The 23,689-nt window shown below is 49.3% G+C and overlaps 2 protein-coding genes across 4 annotated transcripts in view; both read left to right on the top strand.

Moving 5' to 3' along the window:
• Positions 1 to 3,271: 3,271 nt before the first annotated feature.
• LOC149347806 (uncharacterized) lies at positions 3,272 to 7,613 on the top strand. Its single transcript, XM_089587458.1, has 2 exons — positions 3,272 to 4,893; positions 5,199 to 7,613. The coding sequence occupies exons 1-2, from the start codon at positions 4,018 to 4,020 to the stop codon at positions 7,035 to 7,037; spliced, it is 2,715 nt and encodes a 904-aa protein (XP_089443584.1). The 5' UTR covers positions 3,272 to 4,017; the 3' UTR covers positions 7,038 to 7,613.
• Positions 7,614 to 17,406: 9,793 nt separating this feature from the next.
• Positions 17,407 to 23,689, top strand: part of LOC149347802 (uncharacterized) — a 166,169-nt gene continuing 159,886 nt past the window's right edge. For all 3 annotated transcript variants that reach the window (XM_089587461.1, XM_089587460.1, XM_089587459.1), the window contains exon 1: positions 17,407 to 17,835. The gene's annotated coding sequence lies outside the window, so the exon portion shown is untranslated. The remainder of the gene's footprint in view (positions 17,836 to 23,689) is intronic.

The raw sequence follows: 23,689 nt of genomic DNA, 5'->3' as shown, positions 1-23,689 counted from the left end.
TATTAACGTCTTCGGACAGTATTTACATTTCTTGCCACCACATTTAGCTGTTCCAGTAATCGCTGTATTCATCTAGGCATTCGCTATAGACGTGTCACACAGCGTTTGTTGTGTTTATTTTTTCGTCATAGCCCTTGCTGAAAACTGGCCATGCGATAGTTTTTTTTATTCACATAAACACATAAGTGTATTCACGACGTGCTCGGCGGGTCACCAGCAGGAAAGATGAGCATTCGAGCGAGCTATGCCGTTTTTCTAAATGGAGATGTGACAAATGCTTGTGTTCAGTACAAAATGAGAAAAAGACAAGCCAATCGGGGAGGTTTTGAGTACGCTTAATTAGGGTTTAGGGGTTTTTAATTTCGTGACCAACAGTTTTATTTTGATTATTGCTACACTAATTACTTTTTTATTTAGGTTAATATAATCTTCTGCCAGGGCGTCTCCCGTACGACTCACTCTCGCTATTTTCGCAGTACGAGTACAGTAGATGGCCTTTTTTTTCGAAAACAACGGGCAAAATGTGGATGATATCCCGGCATAAATGGTATGTGGCTGATACTGGAATGCCACTTATGCTCAACGAGCAGTGAGCTGGAATTATTCCACATTTCTACAGTTTTATAGCCTCGCTTTCTCATTCCGTGAAATAGAGAAAGCATTATCGCTAGTATGGCAGCTCGAGACATAAGGAGTGAATATGTGTATCAAAAGAACATTGTGGGTTCCTGAATATGACAATAAATCTGAGCACACTTGTTCCCTTACAACCTTGCACCGGGCAGAAATCTCTGCAAGGACGGCTTGACGACGCAGCACGAAGGCAAATCCGATCGCCTTCTTTTTAACAATTTAAGGGACCGCCTCAAAGCTGAGCGGCGCGTAGAAGACATTTCATAGAGCTTCAGAACTTGAAAATTTTTCAATGTCCACTGATCAACAGGGACAATACGGCTAAATGCACTGAACAGGACTTCTTCCCCTGCCTTTCGTGAACAGCTTCTACGCAATGTCTTGGGTACTTTTTCTCTTCTATAAAACAGAAAATCCGGGACCCTCTGCTTCGCACAGTTGTCGGAGCTCATGACACCCCTCAGGTGTCTACAGTGCCGCAAATCTAGCATTCATGCAGAGAAACATAGTGTGGCGACGCAAACAGGGCTGCTTCTTGCGCGTGCGCCACGCACCGCGCCGACGCGGCCGCCGGCCGGAGTACCACAACTCCCAGAGTGCATCGCGGCGGCGGTGGCGTAGCGAAACTGCTTGTGAAATCGGTCTATTGAAGTTCATGGCTGCTCGGCCGAGATATCCTGCCTTTTAATGAAATTTCAATGAATACTCTTCCATAGTATGTTGTGCGGAACCTTCCCTAAGCGGCGTACAATGTATAAGTGTTCTACCCTGTATACAAGCTCATATTTTCATTTGTCACAAGAATAAACAATTAAGCTTCCTCATGCTCAGCCAGTCTCTGCTTCAGCGATTGTCATCCGATTCCAAAAACCCCAGGTGGTAGAATTTTCCGCAGCCCTTCACTAAGGCGTCTCTCATAGATTGAGAGTCTTTGGGATGTTGAACCCTATAAACCAACCAACCAAACCGCAACGGCTCGATGTGTCACCTGATGAACGCTGCTCTATCAATCCACTGTGGCTCGCGTACAAGTTCATCCAGCGGTGTGCAATAAGTCCTTGCTCCGTCACAATCAATGAAGCCGCAATACCTCCAAACGCAAGCGAAACGAAAAGCCATTGGCCTGAACACTTTACATAAAAGCAGCCAACTGCACTAAGTGCCCCTGTTTGGCTCCAAATGGTAAGATGACCGTATCAAAGCCGCTCTCTCTGGTTGCAATAAACAAGAGGGCGACATAGGGTGTATTGCAGAATAGTGGATACCAGTGAACGTGCAGAGAGCAGTTACTCTAGCGGAAATTTTAAGCGCATGCACACTGATGCCAGATATATCCCTGTTCCCCTAACCGATAGGTCCCTTATTCTAATACACCCTAAAGACTGTCTTACCCTAAAGACTGTCTTAACATACTGAATTGGGGATCACAGTCGTTAATCACCACTCATTTTTCCTTCTGTGCTAAGAAGGCAGGTACACCCGGCCGGCTCTTGGAATACTTGAGATACTTCGAGAAGGAGGTCGCTAGGAGGGAGATGAAAAAATTATGGGAGTTGCGTAATCTTACGTCCAGTATGCAGGCATCTTTGCTCCCCCCTGCAGACCATCGCAAGACCGGGTGACACATTATGCGATGACGGCGCGCTCTGCAGCAGCCGGGGTTTCCGCCTTTGGCCAATCCCTTCGTCGCCAGCTCGCCGGCCACTCCTAACCATTTCGTACACAGCTCTGTGGCACAGCGCCTGTCACTATGCGAACCCTCACGCACGCATCTACACGTGAGGCTCCTTCTTGTAGCTGTTTGGCCTTTACTCTTCGTCTTCCAGACGTCGGTCTGCTGGTCCCCACACTACTGAGCACTCTTCTACAGGGTCTTTCTTTCGTCCATATGCGGGGCTGATCGGTGGGCAGGAACGACAACCTACTATAAGGCCTCAGAGTCGTGACAGGCTCGATATGGTCGGTGTTGAAGTGACGGCACTTCATAACTGCGCGCAGCAGCTGCAAGCAGCACCTTTGCCAAGGCAGATGCGGGACGGTTGGGTCGGAGGGCGGGCCCAACCCAACCCGGGAGGACTGGGAGGCGACCCTGCTTGGCTGCCACGACTTACAGGCTCAACAAGCCTTCGTCGGGCGCGCCCGGGCGGCGGCCACCGCGACTGGGGTCCCGTACTAGGGACCTCCAACTAGTGTTTGTAAGGATCAGTCTCTTAAGAGGGCTCACCAGCTACAAGGCAACTCAGATTTGAACTTTTTCTGTCGATAGATGGCAGCACCTGAGTACCCCAAAAAGGAGGGAAGTTCTATTCCCCCTCCAGGTGTGTAAACTACACCGCGACACGAAAAAAAGTATTCGTTCTTCCGCGTACACAAAGTAGAGCCCAGAACTATCTGTAGGTATGCGGCCAAGGTTCCAGAGACCGAAGCACAAAAAAGTTGACCCCCCTCTCAAGCCATTGAGCACAGAAGGATGTGGGGGTCATACAATGGACCATTTCCCAGTAACCCACCAATTTAGCGTTTCTGGTTTGGGTCGCCTAAGCTTCCTTCAGTCTTTTCTGCGAAAATTCTTTTACAATGGTAAGGTGGGGTGACTGGTTTCGCCTGAGCAGACAGGTGTGGTCTAATGGCTTGGTGCATCCGCAGGACATTACCCGGAAAAGGTTCCATTGTGTTGAACACCTATGTAGTCAGTCTCTAAATAAAAGGAAAGAAAGGAGCTCCTAGCACTGTAACGGACACGTGTCGTGTTCGTATCAGTGCCGCGCATCAGTGATTGCATCGCGCCGATGCGCAACAGTAATGCGCAGTAGGTTACAGCGTCCCGCTCGGCTCGCCCAGAACGCCGGCGCGCGTCCCGCTCGGCTTGCCCAGAACGCCGGCGCGCGTCCCGCTCGGCTTGCCCAGAACGCCGGCACGCGTCCCGCTCGGCTCGCCCAGAACGCCGGCGCGCGTCCCACTCGGCTGGCCCAGAACGCCGGCAAGCGTCGTCCCTCCGGTACAGCGCTCTTGCTCGTGCCTATAAAAGCTGTGCCTTCAATAAACAGTGGTTCATTCTTGCACTGACCATGCTGCTGTAAGCGTCGTCCCTCCGGCTGGTTACAAGCACAAGGCTCATGGCTGGTCTTCTTCCCTTTCTCGCGTAGCCTTCTAGCTGCAGAAGGATGTCCTCGATTGTAGTGACAGCGTGCAGCTTACTTTGCCTAGTCTCGTACGAGCGTTCCCAGGGCCGGACACCCATCTTCCGCTTCTCAGCACCAACAAGGCTTGAGTTTGGCTTGTTCTGACGGTAGCCATCATCTTGTGGCACTTTTGTGCGCCATACTTTGTTCCCTGATTTGTCTCAAGGTGCTTGAATACCAGTAGGCAACAAGTCAGCAGAAAATGCCAGCAAAGAATTTCAGGTACGGGAAGCGTAAACGTGCAGGTGCACTGATTGCGAACACCAGAAAGAGGCAAGCTCGTGATAACGAACCTCCTACGTGCAAAACACACTATCCCCTCTATGGTGGCGACCTTGCCCACCCTGCTGAAGATTCTGCGTCCCCAGAAGTCAACGAGCACAACCCAAGGCCGGCAGACGTTGAAGCCCCCATCAAAGAATCCGAGGTGTCAGGAAGTGCCCTGTCATCTTCAGTGATGAGCACAACAGAGTCGTGCGACGAAGATATTGCTAATGGAGGTCCCGCGATCACCACCGTAAAGAGCGGCAGTGCAAATGCTGGAATTCAAGGGCGGCGCATTGTTAGCCTTCAGTACCTGTTGACCAGCTTGCAAAAGACCGCCCTCCATGTTCCCTTCAACTGCACTTTGGCGGATATGGACTGTGTGTCTGAAAGAAAGCAAGGTCTACGAAGCACGTTGACTCTTGTATGCAGGATGTGCCGAAGGAAGGATGTCATCCACACAGACCCGCCATCTGATGCGCAAGCTTCCAGCGGCTGCGGCGATATAAACACATCAGCGGTGTATGGAATAATGTCAATTGGCTGTGGCTTCTCAAACCTTAACGAACTGCTTGCGTCTATGAACATCCCAAGAATGTCATCGGACACTTACACGAAAATAGAGGACGACGTTGGCAACATTATCAATCAAGCCGCCTGGGAGGAAATGGAAACAGCGGGCGCAGAGGAGGCAAGGCTGGCAAGAGAATGCGGCGACATTGACAGTGACGGTACACCCACGATAGCAGTCATCGCAGATGGTGCGTGGTCAAAGAGATCCTACAGGAACAAATATGACGCTCCGTCAGGCGTGGTGAGTGCACGAATTTATTTAGTTGCCATAGCGGTAAAAAGCGCTGCATTTTGTACTTGAAATATTTCACACTTGTTCTTTCGGCTAATTGGGGAGGTATGGAAAAGATCCGCGCTTTCATAACCTAGCTGCATGTACACGGGGCTATGTACCGTTGTGATCGAAAGGCATCAAACTGCCTAGAGGTAGTTTTAAAGTAGCACTTGAATAGCAGGCATGATAAGCTGAAATACCTATATGTTCGAGCGATTAGCAGTGCAGCCAGTAGGGCAGCTTCTTGACTAATATTGGTCTTACTCTTTCAGGCTGCTATCGTTGGTCACAGAACTGGAAAGGTCCTGTACCTTGGCGTGAAAAACAAGATATGCGCAATGTGTGGCCGGACTCCACAAGGTGCCACCCCGAAACAGCATCAGTGCCACAAGAACTGGCAGGGAAGCTCAACAAGCATGGAGCAAGCTATTGTGGTGGAATGCTTCAAGAAAAGCGTTGAGCTACATGGCATCAAATATACAAAACTTATTGCTGATGGCGATTCCAGCACTTACAGATCTATCGTAGCAGCAGCACCGTATGGCAACCAGCGGGTTGAAAAAATTGAGTGCAGGAACCACCTACTTCGAAACTATGCAGCAAAAATAAGAGAGATCGCTCAGAAGAAGCGCCTAGAAAAAATTCCTCCTAAATTAAAGAACTCTATTCTCCAAGCAGCTGTTCGCCTACGGCATGGAGTTGCAACAGCAATAAAAGTTAGAAGCTCTGAAGAGGCATCGTTTTCTGAAAAAATAGACCGTCTTGCTCATGACATAAAGAACGGCCCAAATCATGTGTTCGGAGACCACGCTAACTGCGCTGATTACTTCTGTTCCGGAAGCAAAGCGGGAGAAGAAAATATATTTCCTGAAATAGTTCAAAAAGGCATCTTTGAAGAAATTTGTGTTGCCATGAGCAGAGTGGTTGCAAACACGGCGAGCCTAATAATGGACGTCGATAACAATGCTGCCGAACATTACAACTCCATTGTGGCGAAATTTGTAGGAGGAAAGAGGATAAACTATTGTTTGAAAAGATCCTACGAGACAAGGTGTTTTGCAGCCTCCTTATCGCTCAACTGCCGAGGAACATACCACGAAAAAATCGCGCGCAGGATTTCGGGAGGGCAGCTTGGAGGATGCACAGAATCATTTGTGAAGGCGATAGTTTCTAGGAGGAATTCAAAGCGAAAGCTACCGAAAAAGAAGATACCAACCACTTCACGCTGCAAGCGCAGAGAAAAGGAGCGACATACTGGTGCCGATGCTGATTACGGCTTACCAGACATGGAGCCAGGTGCTTTTCAATCTACTTCCGACACCTTCCTGAAATCGCTTTCGCTATCAGCAACCAACATCGAAGACCTGCAGCGAGCAACGTCGAAGCAGAGTGGATGCACTCTGTGGAAACAAGAAAGGCGAAAGAGATTGACAGCATCATTGTTTGGTGCTATTTGTAAAATGAAACCAACGACGGGATGTGGGCGGACAGTTGGCGACATCCTGTACAAGGAAATAACTTCCGAAGCGATTCGGTATGGAAAAGACCACGAGTGCTTAGCACTCAAGCAAATCGAAAATGAGTGCAACGTCGTGGTGAAGGAGTGCGGCCTGTTTGTTGACCAGGAGAACCCCTTTCTTGGCGCTTCCCCGGACGGACTCATTGGGGAGGACGTTCTTGTTGAAGTCAAGTGTCCTTACTCAGCGAGGGACCTTACTCCACTAGAAGGAGTTCGCGCCAAAAAAATAGTCTGCTGTGAGGAAAACAAGAGCGGGAGATTGCAGCTGAAGACAAAAAGTAATTACTGGTACCAAGTGCAAGGACAGCTGAATATTGCTCGCCGTAAAAAGTGCTTGTTTGTGCTGTGGACCAAAAAAGGCATCAGCACTGAAGCAATTTCCAGGAATCAATCGTTTTGGGAGGACGAGATGTTGCCGCGGCTCAAAAAATTTTATATGTACTGCTTGCTGCCTGAGCTCGTGGACCCAAGGAGGAGCCGTGGCCTTCCAATTCGTGAGCCTGATTACATTCTCGAAGCACAAAAGGCTCGCTCGCTCAAGCGACCTTTGAAGGAAACGTCGGAAAATGACGATAGCCAAGAAACCGCCTAGAACACCCATTCTGGCTACAGCGTGTGTTTCGCTTTTCCTTCTTTCACTGTGTCCCGCGCGACACACACGAACTGCGTTCACTGTGCAGCTGACGCAAGCCATCCTGCGCTACAGTATAGGTGCCGTCGGACGATGACGCGTTTCATCCACAGATGAACGGCCACATGCAGCGCTTGAACAAAACCATTGCAGACGAGCTCGGCATGCATGCCGACGCAGAACACAAGGCCTGGGATGTCTTCCTTCCGTACGTCATGTTCGTCTACTACAGCGCACTTATTGAGACCAGTACTATGTGACACATTTTAGGCTCATTTACGGCAAAAAGTAACCACAACGCTGGACGCCATGCTGCCAAACGTCACCAATGAGGACATACTTGACGTCACCGCCTGCTTGCAGCGTGCAGAAGCTCTACGAGTTGCCCGGCTACGCATTACAGACCAAGAGCGAACGTACGCCCAACGCTGCAATCTCCGCCGTCTCCACGCACAATACAAGCCAGGTGACCGTGTGTGGGTGGAGACGCCTATTCTACGGCAGCCCAATAAAGAGCTTGTTTCAGTACCACGTTAATCTGCTCGTCTGTGTTTTCACGTCATTTTCACCACCTCGTGAAAATATTTAAATTATAACAGATTTACTTGCTTTGATACCTCCTTCCCTGCTTATAATTCCACAAAGAAATAAATCAGAGTTAGAGAAAACTGAAGAGGACGGGAAGTGTGGCTCGCAAAAGCACCGAGAGCGTCCTGCAGCTATGCATGGTGGCCGGACGCAAACTTTGTCATTGCATAAGCGAGTTCTTGCTTAGCCCTGTTTACATGAACCAATAACGTCAGGTTGAGTCGGGCTGCGCAAGGTCAACCCAACTCGACCAACGCGTGTTGTTAGTGGCTATTTATTGGCAGTGTTGTCAGTAACGCGTTACAAGTAACGGCGTTACCGGCAACGCGTTACTTTTTTCGGTAACATAGTAACGTACTCGTTACCATTTCGAAATTGTTACGGGTAACGTACTTACGTTAACATTTTTCGGTAATTAGAGGTGTCATGTTACTGGTTACTTCTTAATTCAATTGTCCCTCTCCGCCTCTCTTTCAGAAAAAAAAAACGCCAAAAATAGTATTGCAAATGAACAAAATCTACCGGTGTTCTTGACGACCCTTGTTGCGGCTCGCATGCATGCCAAAAAAAAACCTGGGCCGGCTTGCACGAAACAAATAAGACCGGCTTATTTCCAGTCTAATCTTATTCGCGGTCTAAAAGCTCTCTCGATTTTGAGAAAAGAAAATGCGCATTGATGGTTCACTTTGTCGGTGAGTGCCTCAAGTGCGCACGAACGCCGACTAAAACATTGAGTTACTGAACTTTCAGTCGGAGTTCGTGGTGCATTTGAGGTGTCCACTGACAAAATGAACCAGCTATGCGCCTTTCCTTTCTTCAAAACCGAGAGAGCTTTTAGACCGCGAATAAGATTAGACTGGAAATAAGCCGGTCTTATTTGTTTCGTGCAAGCCGGCCCTGCCCTTGACGACGCACTCAACTAAAAAAAAGCACGAACACGCAGTCACAAACTTGTCTTCGCCCCCAAACCACTCACACACACATCTCTCTAAAGAGTGGACGCATGCCAAGCCACCAATGAACCATTTGCAGAAATCTGTAAGTCAGTGTCTCGTTCCCAGGTGACACTCTCGCATTCTTTGTGGAAGAAGTTCCCTCTTCTGAGAAAACTCAGGAATGTCGCCAGTTTACTTCAAGATGGCCCTAAGAGAGCCGTGGAAAGAGTACAATGGTACAGCACACAAAAGGGGATCGCAGTCAACCAGCTGTTTCTATCTGCAACTCCGGCTACGTTTCTCGTTATTGAGCTCCTAAGCGAGCGAAGCTGACCTTGAACACCTTGACGTAAACACTCGCATTTTTGCGATAATTACGAAGGTTCAAGTAAAAAAAAAATTTTTTATGTGCGCAAATATATTTTTTCAGGAACTATGACATTAACATTTCTTTGTTGCTACACAATTTCCGCGTAATTTCGTAAGCAGAAGCACACCAGAATTACTGTAAATTTGCTCAGTTCAGCTATGTTTTCTTTGTGAAGTTGGAATTATATGAGGTATGAGCTTTATAAAACTGTTATCTTGAGTTCTTACAGCAAAGACGCACTGATTAAAATTTATGGCCATGGAGTGACGGCAAAGTAACGTGCGATACTTTTTTTCGGTAACGGTAACGCGTTCCTTTTTTTTAGTGTAACGAGTAACGTATTTAGTTACTTTTTTTCGGTAACGCCTACAACACTGTAATTATTAAGGCGGAAGCCTTTAATGTCTCATCGTTGTAAGCAGCAGTTGTCGACAGAAAATGTCACGCTTTTCAATTGGTGGCAACGGTCGTGACGTCACAGTGCGCGAATTTCAAACCGGGCCAATTGTACTTTGGCTAGTAACAACCATGCAACCAATTGAAGGCATCGTATAGTGATGCTCCAAGTAAGGGACTGAGCTTAGTTAATTGCTTAATTGCCCAATTAGCCCAATTAGCTTTACTAGTCAGGCCATATAAATAAATAAAACCGATTAAGAAATTGGTCGAGCTCAGGAATCGAACCCCGGTCTTCGGCGTGAGAGACGAGCATGCTACCCACTCCGCCATGCCTGCTCGATGGTTTGGAATGAACAAAGGCGCGTCTAGTGAATACGGTGTCTTCACTCACTCTCATCCTCCTCCATTCCCTTCCCGCGAGGTTTAGGTGTCCACCGACAAATGCGAGACAGATACATTTCCTTTCCTCAAAAACCAATTTACTGACGAGCGATGCGTAGAACCAAATGGGCGATGGCGTTCTATGGACTCCTTGGCAGCGTTGCAAGACGCTGTCGCGTTCCACTCTTAGGGGCATCAGTGACCACACACTAGGTCAAAAAAGTGCCCCCCTGAATTTTGTGAGACAGTTACTGCGTAATTTCCTTTCCTCAAATACAATTTTCATTTTCTTCATTACGGCTCCTCTTTATCTTCTTTCACTCCCACTTCCTCCCTTCCTCTACGGTGCGGTTCAGGTGTCCACCGAGATGACAGAGAATTACTGCGCCATTTCCTTTCCTCAAAAAGCGTTGCGTTCAAAGGGCAAGGCATCGCGCCGGGTGGTGTTCCGTGGACTCCCTGGCAGCGCTACAACGCGCTGTCGCGTTCCACTCCTAAAGGCGAAGCCTCATTAATTAGCAGTTGATTAGTATTCAGGCATTAATCAGTAATTAACCATTAATAAGTGATTTGTCATCACTTAGTAATTAGTACTCAATTATATGTGACGCCACCGGTGCCACAGAAACAGCGAGGGTGGTGCGGAAAACGCTTCCGCCTCTACCCACTTTAGACAGTCAAAGTGCCCCCTGAAATTTTTGGTAATAAGAAAGTAAAAAGAAGGACCAGACGTCGCGTGTTTGCATAAACTCGATTTTAGCGAGTGAAGACCGGTTCAACTGCAGCGACACCAAGCTTCGAGCCTCGCATTGCAAGCGAGCAGTGGTAACATATCCAAGATTGAGGCACGCCACCGCTGCTTCGGAGATGCGACGGTGCAAGCAAAAACAATTTCGCGCTTATCCTTTCCCCTCCGTTTTTTCGGCTCGACAGCGTTTACAAGCACATCGGGGCAGGGAGGAGTTGAGTCAACCTACCCCTTTGCGCGGAGTTGACTGGTCCCGACTCCTGACCCGACACGGCGCGTTTACATGAACCCAGTAACCGGTTTTTGGCCGGATAACTCGACACACCTGCGTTTTGGTGCAAACAGTGCCTTACTGTGTGTGTGTGTGGGGGGGGGGGGGGGTAGCTTGTAGGTGTGGCCTTGCATCTCACTTCTTTTTAGCACCACCAGCTCGAGAAAAAAAGAAAAGCAGGAATCTTTTAGAAATACAGCCCAAGCAAGAAAAAAGGAAAGAAAGAAATGAAGTTCGTCCGGGTTCTAAGAAAAACGCATGCGCACGAACACAGACAAGCAAGAAGTTGGTGGTAGAGTGCAGTAGCGACAAAATATTCTGTCGCCAGATGGAGCCACGCCGCGCTAGTAAATTTTGGCGCGAAATTCAAATCCCCTCAGAAAATACATACACAACTTTCAGAGCCTGTAAAAGGCTAACACTAACTTCGATATGGATAAAAATTGTGTCTTAACAATCAAGAAAGAAAAAGGGAGGAAATGTTGCGGACGAAATTTTGATTTTTGGCTTGGTTTTTTCACGAGATGACATGAAAGACCTACATATCTAAAAGCACCATTTTTCTGGAACTTTGCGTCTAATTGGTAAAAAAGTGAAACTTAAACAATAAAATCTGCCCGCAACATTTCCTTTATTCATTCAAGAAGAAAACGCTGCCACAAACCTCATGAAAATCGAGCCATATTTAGACACGGTATAGCGTCTGAAAGTTCCCATGTATTTCCTATGGACACTGCCACTGGTGAACCCTCTTAAGGGCTGCTCCAAACATACCTCCTGTCCCTCTTTAATAAATTTTTTTACCACCAACACCACCCCACCGTCAGACCAACCGCAGTTGGCAGCCAAGATTCGGTGTGCCCGTAGGATAAAGCGTCACCGACGGCTTAACAAAGCTGTAGATGAAGCAGAAGGCGAAGCCAGCAGGCTTCATCATAAGAAAGAACACCGCTGTCAGCCCAAGGCTGCTCACAAATGCAAGAAGGAGGCTTCTGACCCAGCTGTGCCCAGTCACGCCATCGCAGCTGCGGGAACAGCTTTTCGCCGAGATGTTTGCGTTATTCAATACCTTAGCCGATGCAATTTTTTTTTGCTGAGTAAGAGTTCACACGGATCCATACAAAAAAAGAAAAACAGGTGTTTTACTTTTTCGGAGCACTTCTTCAGTGGTGGCAGCATTAGGTGACAAGAACGCACACTCTACTTTTTCCCTGTAAGGAGACCAAAACAAGAAATCAGGAAGCGATAACAAAACACAATATCTGTCAAATAGAACAAAGAATATCAATCCTAGGACAGCTTCATATCAGGAAAGCCATTATGAAAATGATAGAATAGCTATGCATGCATTAGTAATGACTGCTACAGCCTTATGTACCGCACAGTGTCACTATCAGTGCTGTCATAATTATAGAATTAATAGTTACCACAAACTACCCGCACCGAACAGTGTTTTAGGCAACCCTGACACCTCAACTGTGCTCCTCTTGGAAATATTGACTCACTGGCGGGGGTGAACCCACCGCGGTGGCTGTGTTTGCTTGTTCGACTGCTGAGCAGGACGACGCAGGTTCAGTCCCTGCCACGGTGGCCGCGCTTCGATTGAAGCGGAATACAAAAGACTCCGTATGCTGTACGCTGTCAGTGGTCGTTCCTCGGTGGGCCAACTTCATTGCATTTATTAACCCGAAATTAATCCGAAACCGTCTCTTCCTGGTTCTATTCCCTCACTCCTCAATTACATTTCCACACGGATTAGTTTAGGCGTCCACCCCTAGCGCGTGTATTTTTGCGAACCGCTTGTTTTTTTTTTTTGTTCTGCAGGAACTTCATCATCTCGCTTCCTACTTCAGCACGCATTGTGCACACACCCACGTTTCTATATGGCGACTGCGAGGCGACTGAAAAACTTCGAACGCTTTGGGATGGAGGCGAAACGAACTCCCGTGTTCTCAGCGTTTTTAGCGCTTAAGAGCCGCGGTTGGTGCTATTAATCCGAAACCCTGCAGTGCGGTGTACCTCAAAGAGTGTATGTTGCTTCTGCACGTTAATCCCAACGCTGCAATTTTTTTAAAGCATAAGCTTTACTACGTCCTGATACACGTTTCGCCGACTCCTTGACCTTAAGCCGCTCCGATGAAGAATGGACGCTTCGAAAGGAAAGGTAACGAGCATCACTGACCCTCTGGAGCAGTGGGCACCTCAGTCGCTCTTTAAGGTACGTGGCGGTAGTGACAGATGTGCGCTGCATGCGTTGGCGTTGGCATCACTATACGATCCCTTTAATTAGTTGCATGGTTACTAGCCAAAGTACAATTGGCCCCGTTTGAAATTCGCGCACTGTGACGTCACGACCGTTTCGACCAATTGAAAAGCGTGAAATTTCTGTCGACAGCCCCTGCTTACAATGATGAGGCATTAAAGGCTTCCGCCTTAAACAAATTGGCTTCCTGGTTGGGCCCTTTCATATCGGAGGGAGTTTTACAGGTGCTCACAATGTGAGCTGCAACATTGACAACATTGTGCCAGGAACTCGGCGATGACGCTACAGGCCTTGGGCTTTCGTTGTGTTCATTGGCGTGTACAGCGTTTTACACTCCGATCATTTTAGGGAAAGGGACTGCACATAACTGGCTCCCTGGGACAGTGGAGGCCTGAATCGCGATTACGTGGGGTGTTGAGAAAGATATGGGCTCTATGCGTTAGCGCTGACAACGGTGAGCGAACTCTCGCGATCAACCAGGGCCCCCTTCCAGGGTGGCAGGGTGGGTGGGGGCTTGTGTAGATCAGAAGACAAATAGGAATTCCTTAATACTCACGTGGCAGAGCATCCCGTTCCTCTCGATCGTAACGCCTCCCAAGGCTGTGACAACCTCGCGAAATACTTGCATAGACCTTCTCTTTGAGAATCAAGCATTGGTGCAGCAAGTCGAGCGCATATATTTATGTGTTTCTCCGACCACAAAGCTTCCTTCATGAACATAAATAACTGTTAGCGGAGTGTTCCGTGAGGAATGAATATGTGTGAAAAGTAACAAGCTGTCTGTCTTGCTCGAATTCTTTGCCTCAATATATCGAAAAGCTGAAACGGCAAATGTGCTGCGCGCAAATTTCCCATTAGAAAGTAACGTAAACGACGGCATATTGTTAAAGCAAAAGCTTTACAGAGCCATGTTATGCGTTTCCACGACTCCTTGAACTTCAGCCGCTCCAAAACGGCGCCGAAAGCGATGAACGGGAGCTTCGAAAGGAAACAAAATGAGCATGACTGGCCCCCTGGAACAGTGGGCACCTCAGTCGCTCTTTGAGCCACGTGGTGGTAGTCACAGATGTCTGCTGCATGCGCTGGCATTGTCAGCGTTGTGGCGGGAAGGCAGCACTGAAGCCATAGGCCATCGGCGTTCATTGTGGTGTTGGCGTTATATATAGCAGAGGTCTCGTGACTAACGACAAAAGTATCTGTCCTCGCTTCGGCGACCGCGGCTTCGGCATAAATTGGTAAATTGGTAAATTGGTTTTTGAGGAAAGGAAATGGAGCAGTAACTGTCTCACATATCTCGGCGGACACCTGAACCGCGCCGTAAGGGAAGGGAGGAAGGTGGGAGTGAAAGAAGAAAGAGAGAAAGAGGTGCCGTAGTGGAGGTCTCCGGAATAATTTCGACCACCTGGGGATCTTTAACGTGCACTGACATCGCACAGCACACGGGCGCCTCTTGCGTTTCGCCTCCATCGAAACGCGGCCGCCGCGGTCGGGTTCGAACCCGGGAACTCCGGCTCGGTTTTAGAGCGCAGCTCTTTGGCGTCCGTTCCTGGGTTTCGCGTCGGCGTCGGCGTCGGCGTCGGCCTCGTAACCAGCGCCGCCCCCAATGTAACGCTTTTCAATTGGTCGAAATGCTCGTGACGTCACAGTGCGCGAATTTCTAATGGGGCCAATTGTACTTTGGCTAGTAACCATGCAACCAATCAAAGGGATCGTATAGTGATGCTGCAACTAAGTTGGACTGAGTTTAGTTAATTGCTTAATTAATCAATTAGCCTAATTAATATAGAGGAGAATGAAGAGGTCAGAAGAAAAGAAAAGAAAGACGCGCGCCGCAGCGACAACAGCGTCCGCGGAAGGAGACGCTGCTGAAAAAAACAAGTACGAAGCCGCGTTCCCTCCACCACCACGCACTTCCCCACTCAGTAAGACGTTGCTCGTTTCATATACGTTGTGTCGAACATCCTAGACAGTTCCAACAATTGACAGGTTAATGACAGAACACGATGGATAGACATGCAATAATATAAATATGAAATAGCCTAATTAACCTTTCTAGTTAGACCGCATAAATCAATAAAACCGAGAACGAAATTGGTCGAGTTGGGGAATCGAACCAGGGTCTCCGGAGTGCGATACGACCACGCTAGCCACTCCGTAATGCCAGCTGAATGGTTTGGAATGAACAAAGGCGCGTCTAGCTAATACGGCGTCTTCGTTCACTCCCATCTTCCCCCTTTCCCTTACGGCGAGGTGCAGGTGTCCACCCAGATATGCGAGAGAGATACATTTCCTTTCCTCAAAAAATAAATTTACCGTCCAGCAAGGCGTACAGCCGAATTGGCGATGGCGTTCTGTGGACTCCCTGGCAGCGTTGCAAGACGCTGTCGCGTTCCACTCTTACAGGCGAAGCTTAACATGTTAACCACACATCAGTAACACACACAGACAGCCAATGGACGCGTCATTCGCTGGCAGCACTTGATTCATCATTCACAACCACATTCTTAACGTACGCTCCCTTGCCGCTCATGCCAAGGACGTACACCACGATCACATTCTGCGCCATTCCTCTGTACTTTGCTTTGCTGAAACCTGGATGGATCCCGAAGAGCCTCTCGAAATCAGAGATTTCCTATACTGCTGTGGTGCTCGCAGAGACCACAACAGAGCGGCGGGAGTCGCTATCTACTTGCGCACAGGTCTCTCTGCAATACCAGTCGAAATGTTTGGCACGTCACATGAAGTTGGCGAACTGTGCGCCGGAAAGTTGCCCAACGGCTTGCTGGTAGTAGCTGCCTACTTCGCCCCTACCGCACTCACGAAAGACGTCGTGCACTTCCTGCAACTCGCATTAACCGTCCATCGATGCACACCGATGTTAGTGGTGGGAGACTTTAATGTTGACATAAAGACAAACAGCAATTTCCTAACACTTATGCGGGAGAACATCCCGTTCCTCTCGCTCGTAACGCGTCCCACGGCTGTGACAACCTCGCGAGGCACTTGTATAGATCTCGTCTTTGAGAATCAAGCATTGGTGTACCAAGTCGAACATATATCAGTCTATTTATCCGACCACAAAGCTTCCTTCATGACTGTCAAGAACTGTTAGTGGAGTCTGTGTTAAAGTAATACGTGTGAAAAATAAAAAAAAATTCTGTGATAGCGCATACTTGTGTTGCTCGATTTCTTTGCCTCAATCTATCGAAAAGGTGAAACAGCTTATTTGCTGCGCTCAAATTTCGCATTAGGAAGTAACGTAATCGTCGGTAATTTTTTTTAAGGCGGAAGCCTTTAATGCCTCATCGTTGTAAGCAGGAGTTGTCGACAGAAAATGTCACGCTTTTCAATTGGTCGAAATGCTCGTGACGTCACAGTGCGCGAATTTCAAATGGGGCCAATTGTACTTTGGCTAGTAACCATGCAACCAATGAAAGGGATCGTATAGTGATGCTCCAACTAAGTGGGACTGAGTTTAGTTAATTGCTTAATTAATCAACTAGCCTAATTAAGACAGAGGAAAAGAAAAGAAAGACGCGCGTCGCAGCGACAACAGCGTCCGCGGAAGGAGACGCTGCTGAAAAAAACAGATAAGTACGAAGCCGCGTTCGCTCCACCACCGCGCACTTCCCTACTCAGTTTGACGTTGCTCGTTTCATATACGTTGTGTCGAACATCCTAGACAGTTCCAACATTTGACAGGTGAATGACAGAACACGATGGATAGAAATACAATGATATAAATATGAAATAGCCTAATTAACCTTTCTAGTTAGACCGCATAAATCAATAAAACCGAGAACGAAATTGGTCGAGTTGGGGAATCGAACCAGGGTCTCCGGAGTGCGATACGAGCACTCTAGCCACTCCGTAATGCCAGCTGAATGGTTTGGAATGAACAAAGGCGCGTCTAGCTAATACGGCGTCTTCGTTCACTCCCATCTTCCCCCTTTCCCTTACGGCGTGGTGCAGGTGTCCAGCCAGATATGCGAGAGAGATACATTTCCTTTCCTCAAAAAATAAATTTACCGTCCAGCAAGGCGTACAGCCGAATTGGCGATGGCGTTCTGTGGACTCCCTGGCAGCGTTGCAAGACGCTGTCGCGTTCCACACTTACAGGCGAAGTTTAACATGTTAACCACACATCAGTAACACACGCAGACAGCCAATGGACGCGTCATTTGCTGGTAGCACTTGAATCATCATTCACAACCACATTCGTGGCAGAATGCTGTACTCAGGCTTTCGCCTTGCACCACTTTAGTCGCCAAGGTGACTCCTAATTTTTTTTAGCAGCGTCCGCTCCGGGGACGCCGTTGTTGCTGCGACGCACGTCTTTTCTTTCCTTTTTCTCTTTGCTCTGGTCTTTTAACTCTCCTCTATCTGCCCGTGGCAGCGGCGGTGGCTTGGCTCGAGCCAGTAAGCAGGCCCGTGCAATTTCCTCTTCATCCTTCTCTCAGTCACAACAACAACAACACAACAACGCTAACGACAAAGATATCATCGCCAGGGGGAGCACGAGACCAGTGAGCGGAGAGAATTGAGAGCGCGTGCATGAGCGTGAGTGGCTCTGGTGACGTGACCTTGCGCCAAACACGACGTGTCTCCCGCATCAGTGCAAGAGAAGCAGAGTGCCGGGTGTCCATGGCCCAGATAGATCTTCATGAGAAGGCTCTGTAGGGGTCTCCTTGAAGTTATCGTCGGCGCTTTGGAGGCCCTCTGGCATTTTACTGGAACAATCGCGACCGACAGCTGGTTTCCACAGCGGCGGCCTCTCCGGGCGATCAACACATCATAGCACAAGGTGAGGCATGTAGTCCACTTATACATTACAACGCTATTGCGTCTCCGAGGACAGGGAGGGATAGTGCGTCTCCGAGGGCAGGGATGGTAGTCGGGCAATTTTATGGCCAGGCAAGGTTTCTGACGCGAAGTCTAACAGGAATTTTCGGCCAGTAATGGGACTTCTGGGCATCTTCGCAGCGGTCACAGCGTTCTACTGCGTTCGGCAATTACAATCGCAAATTACAATCGTTCCCTGTCAGTTTTGTCGATGGACTATCTACATTCGAGGATTTGCCAATGAACGAGCCTTTCCGTGCGCGAGCTGGTTCTCGATTTCTAGGCGATATGTAACTACACACGAACCTAACTGCCAGCGTCTTCCAAGCTTAGTTCCGAAACGGGTTCGTCCCGAGCGTAGCCTCCTGGAAGACTGGCTCGTGACACACCAAGTCTACCTCGCACAAGGCCTTCGAGCCACAGAGGTGACTCACTGGCTGAAGTACACCCACTGCCGTGGCTGCGTTTGCGTGTTCGACTGTTGATCAGAACGGCGCAGGTAGTACAACCCCTGCCATGGCGGCCGCGTTTCATCTGAGGTGGAATACAAAAGACGCCGTATGCGGTACGCTGTGAGGGTTCGCTCCCCGGTGGGCCTATTTCAATGCATTTATTAACCCTAAATTAATCATCAACCGTGCTTCCTGGTTCTCTCCATTCACTCCTCAATTTCATTTCCACGCAGATTAGTTCAGGCGTCCACCCTGAACGCGTATATTTTTGCGAACCGCTTGCTTTTCTTTTTATTCTGCAGGAACTCCATCTGGCTTGCTACTTAGCACGCGTTGTGGACACACCCGCGCTTCTGTATTGCCTTTTTTTCGTTGGTATATCGATGGTTCCGAGGAGGCGACTGGAAAAATCCTCGAACGCATTTCGCTGGAGGCGAAATGGACGCCCGAGTGCTGAGCGTTCTTAGCGCTTATGAGCCCCGTGTGGTCTAATTGATCCGAAACCCTCCAGTGCGGTGTACCTCAAAGAGGGTGTGTTGCGTTCCTTCGTGACGTTAATCCGGAGACAGCAATTTTTTTCAAGCATAAGCTTTACTACATCCTGTTACACGCTCCGACAAGTAGACCTTCAACCGCTCCGAGGCTGCGCCGAAACCGATGAACGGGAGCTTCGAAAGGAAAGGAGCAAAACTGGCCCCCTGGTAGAGTGGTGACCACAGTCGCGCTTTAAGCTACGTGGCGGTAGTGACAGACGTGTGCCGCATGCGTTGGCATTCACAACGTTGTGGCAGGAACGCGGCACCGAAGCCTTAGCCCATCGGCGTTCGTTGTGTTATTGGCGTCGGCGTTGACATCGTTCTAGACTCGCATCGCTGGCTTCCTGGATCAATGGACGCCGCAATAGCGTTTTCAAGTACATGGCGGTGGTGAGAGGTAGATGTGGGCTCCATGCGTTAGCACTGACGACGCTGTGGCAGACAAGTGGCATTGCAGGAATAGGCCGCAGCGTTCATTCGGTGAGTAAACTCGCGATCAGCTATTGACTTCCACCTGCCAGGGTGGGCGCGCTTTCTATCCAGTGTCCGGAACGCATTTAACGTTACTGACGCCAAGGCGCGTCTAGTTGCCGGATACGTCATAGCTTTCGCTCTCTAACCGGGTTCAACATTAGTTAAACCGCAGCTATTAGGGCGAAAGCCTTTAATGGTTAATTCTCCCGTCCGTCCGCCGGCGTTACATCCAGCGCCTGGGGTGACTCATCACTCCCACTTCCTCCCACCCTGTACAAACAGATGACGGGTATTCACCGAGATATGCGAGACAGCTACTGCGTAATTTCTTTTCCTCAAATACAATTTTCCGTCCCCTGTTTCATCTTTCACACCCACGTCCTCCCTTGCTATTCGGTGCGGGTGTCAACCGAGAATTATTACACCAATTCCTTTCCTCAAAAAGTATTGCGTTTAGGGGTGCTTCCAACCGGCAAGGCATCGCGCCGAACGGGTGCTGTCGTTCCGTTCGGTGGACTCCCTGGCAGCGCTACAACACCCTGCCGCGTTCCACTCCTAAAGGCGAAGCTTAAGTAATTAACTAGCAGTATATTCATATTTTATCATTAATCAACAATTAGCCTTTAAATAGTAATTGCCATTACTAAGAAATTACACATTTTTTCTGATGTCATCCAGAGGTGACGTCACCAGTGCCACAGAGGCAGTCAAAGGGGTGCGAAAAACCTTTCGATCACGGCCGCGGAGGCCCAATTTTGATGGAGGCAAAATTCTAGAGGCACGTGTACTGTGCAATATCACTGCACGTTAACTCCAGGTGGTCAATATTTCCGGAGTCCTTCACAACAGCGTCCCTCATAGCCTGAGTTGCTTTTGCACGTTAAACCCCAATAAAGCAACCAACATTTCGCCTCTACACGCTTTAGACAGTCAAAATGCGACCTGAATTTTTTCCCTCTGTCACTGGCATCAGTACGTGTTCATGGCCTCCTTCCCGTATCGTTTATGGCAGAGTTTTACCCCGCAATGTGCCTCAGGCTATGAGGGACGCCGTAGTGAAGGGCTGCGGAGAATTCGACCATCTGGGGTTCTTTATCGTGGAACTACATCGCGCAGTACACGGCCTTCTAGAATTTCACCTCCACCGAAATTCGACCCCCGCGGCCGGGATGTAACCCGCGTATTTCGGGAATGAAGCCCAGTGCCATAACCAATGAGGCACCGCGGCGGCCGAGGGCGCTCGACTAAGCCGGAGTTACATGGTTCGAACCCGGCCGCGGTGGCTGCGTTTTGGTGAAGGCGAAATACAAGAGGCGCTCACGTGCTGTGCGACATAAATGAACGTTAAAGATCCCCAGGTGGTCGAAATTATTCCGGACCACAACCCTCTCCCCTCTCACTAAGGCACACCTTTCTTCCTTTCTCTCTCACTCTCTTGTTTATGCCTTTCGTTACGGCGCAGTTGATGTCCACCGAGATGCTAGTTACCACGTGGTTTCCTTCCCTCAAAACAATTAGCAGTGGCTTAGCTCTGCTATGCAAGGATATAATTAGCATGAGGTGAGGTCGAGGTGTCCAGCATGAGGTGAGGGCGAGGTGTCCACATCTCGGTGGACTCCTGAACCAGAGGGAAGGCGCATAACTGACCTCTCGGAACAGTGGACACTTCAACCATGCTTTAAGCTAAGTGGTGGTAGTGACAGGTGTGCGCAGCGGGCGTTCGCATTGATAACGTTGTGCCAGACACGCGGCGCTGTAGCCATAGGCGTTCGTTGTGTTCATTGGCGTTGGCGTTGACGTCTTACACTCCGATCATTTTAAGGCAAGGAATTACGCATAATGGCTCCCTGTGTCAATGGATGCATGAATCGTGCTTATAGGGGCGTGGGGTAATGAGAGTGAAATGTGGTCTGCAGGCATTGACAAGGTTGTGCCAGAAAAGCAGCGCTGAAGCCATGGGCCGTCGGCGTTCATTGTGTTCATTGGTGTTGGCGTTGACAACGTTTTACACTCCGGTTACTTTAACCCGCCGGGGTGGCTCAGTGGTTATGGTGGACGGCTGCTGACCCGAAAGACGCGGGTTCGATCCCGGCCGCGGCGGCTGAATTACGATGAAGGCGAAATTCTAAAGGCCCGTGTACTGTGCGAAGTCAGTGCACGTTAAAGAACCTCAGGTGGTCTAACTTATTCCAGGGCACCCCCCCGTTTTCCAACTCACTACGGCACCTTTTTCTTCCTTTGTCACTCCCTCGTTTATCCCTTTCGTTAGGGCGCAGTTCAGATCTCCACCGACATGCGACAGTTACTGCGCCGTTTCCTTTCCTAAAAAAAATGGCTGAGGCTTAGCTTAGGTTAAGCCTAGTCAGATGCGAAGCATGTTGTCGCCGAGTTGCATATCGAGCACGCCGCTTGGCTAGACGTTCTTCACGCTCTTCATCAGTCTCTAGCACGCCGCAACTTTTGCTTCTCATTCCAACGAGCAGCCCTGTCTCCAGGAGGCATCTCTATCCCGTGTAGGCCTAGCAGAGGCAGGCGCACCCCCTTGTATACCGCCGCTCGAGCATCACGTGTTCACTACAGCGCACCTAGCGGCAGAAGCAGGAAACACATTCCTCGCGACGCCCCCGTTTCTTCTATGTCATTATGTCATGCATCACGTGGTCCTCCTTGGTCGCGACGCCTCGCGCGACGGCGCGAGCTGGGCCCCCGTTTCTCATCTGCTGTGACGTCACGCACCACGTGGTCAACCTTGGTCACGACGCCTCGCGCGATGGCGCGAGTTGGGCCCCCGTTTTTCATCTGCTGTGACGTCACGCATCACGTGGTATGACATGGAGGTCACGAAAGGTCAATGGTAACGACACCGCCGCGCTCGAGGAGCTGGGTTGGGCTATTTTAGTATGCTTGGCATAATATCAGACGTCTCGTGACAAATGAAGATATCGATGCCAGAGGGAGCACGAGACCAGTGAGCGGAGAGAAGGAAGAGCGCGTGCGTTGCGTGAGTGGCTCTGGTGAGGTGCCCTTTGCGCCGAACACGACGCATCTCCGGGTTCAGTGCAAGCGATGCAGAGTGCCCGGTGTCCATGCCCCAAGCAAGGTCTTTATGAAAAGGCTCAGTAGGGGACTCCTTTGAAGTTATCGTCGCGACCGACAGCTGGTTTCCACAGCGACGGCCTCTCCTGGCGATCGACACGTCATAGAATAATGTGAGGCCTGTGGACCACTTATAAAATGAGAAGCGATGGCGTCTCCGAGGGCAGCGAGGGTAGCCAGGTAATGCAGACAGGGTTTCGGCCGGTAATGGGGATTCTGGGCATCTTCGCAGCGGTTGTAGCGTTCTACGTTCGGCAGTCGAAGCGTTCTCTGCTCTGCCATCGCAAACTGTAAGCGTTCCATGTCGGTTTTGTCGATGTACTGCCTACATTCGAGGCTTTCCCAATGAATTAGCATTTGCGTGCTGGAGCCGCTTCCCGATTTCTAGGCGATGTGCAACTACATACGAACCAAACTGCCTGCTTCTTCTAAGCTCTTTGCTTCAGTTTCGTAACAGGATCGTCCCGAGTGTAGCGTTCCATAAGACTGCCTCGGGACACAGCAAGTCCACCTCGCAGAAGGCCTTTGAGCCACACTCTATGCCACACTGGTGACTGACTGGCTTAGGTAAACCCACCACTGTGGCTTTATGTTTTGCGCATTAAGGCGAAAGCCTTTAATGGCTCATACTGTCGTGACCAAGACGTGTTAGCGAATTTCTCCGCTTTTCAGGTTGGTCGAAATGGTCGTGACATCAGTGCGCGCGAATTTTGACGGGTGTCCACCGATATATGAGACAGCTACTGCGTAATTTCCTTTCCTCAAATACAATTTTCATTTTCTTTATTACGGCCCCTCTTTCTCTTTCTTCTTTCACTCCACTTCCTCCCTTCCTGTACGGTGCCGTTCAGGTGTCCACCGAGATGACAGAGAATTACAGCGCCATTTCCTATCCTCAGAAAGCGTTTCGTTCAAAGGGCAACGCATCGCGACGAACGGGTGGTGGCGTTCCGTTGACTCCCTGGCAGCGCTACAACACGCTGTCGCGTTCTACTCCTAAAGGGAAAGATTAAGCGTCATTAATTGGCAGTTAATTAATGCACCAAAAGAATGTGAAGTTAACAATCGCGTAGCAGAACGCAGCACTCAGGCTATCGCCTTTCACCAATTTAGCCGCTAAAGTTCCTCGTAATTTTTTCGACTGCTGAGCAGCACGACGCAGGTTCAGTTCCTGCCACGGCGGCCAGGTTTCGATTCGGGCGCAATGCCGAAGACGCCGTATGCTGTCGGCTGTCAGTGCTTGTTAAAGGAATGCACA

Source organism: Amblyomma mixtum, chromosome 4 (genome assembly GCF_055824585.1).
Source record: "Amblyomma mixtum isolate Tamu chromosome 4, ASM5582458v1, whole genome shotgun sequence".
In the NCBI taxonomy this organism is placed as follows: Eukaryota; Metazoa; Arthropoda; class Arachnida; order Ixodida; family Ixodidae; genus Amblyomma; species Amblyomma mixtum.
The sequence above is the reverse complement of the archived record's forward strand: the minus strand, read 5'-3'. Positions and strand labels throughout refer to the sequence as shown.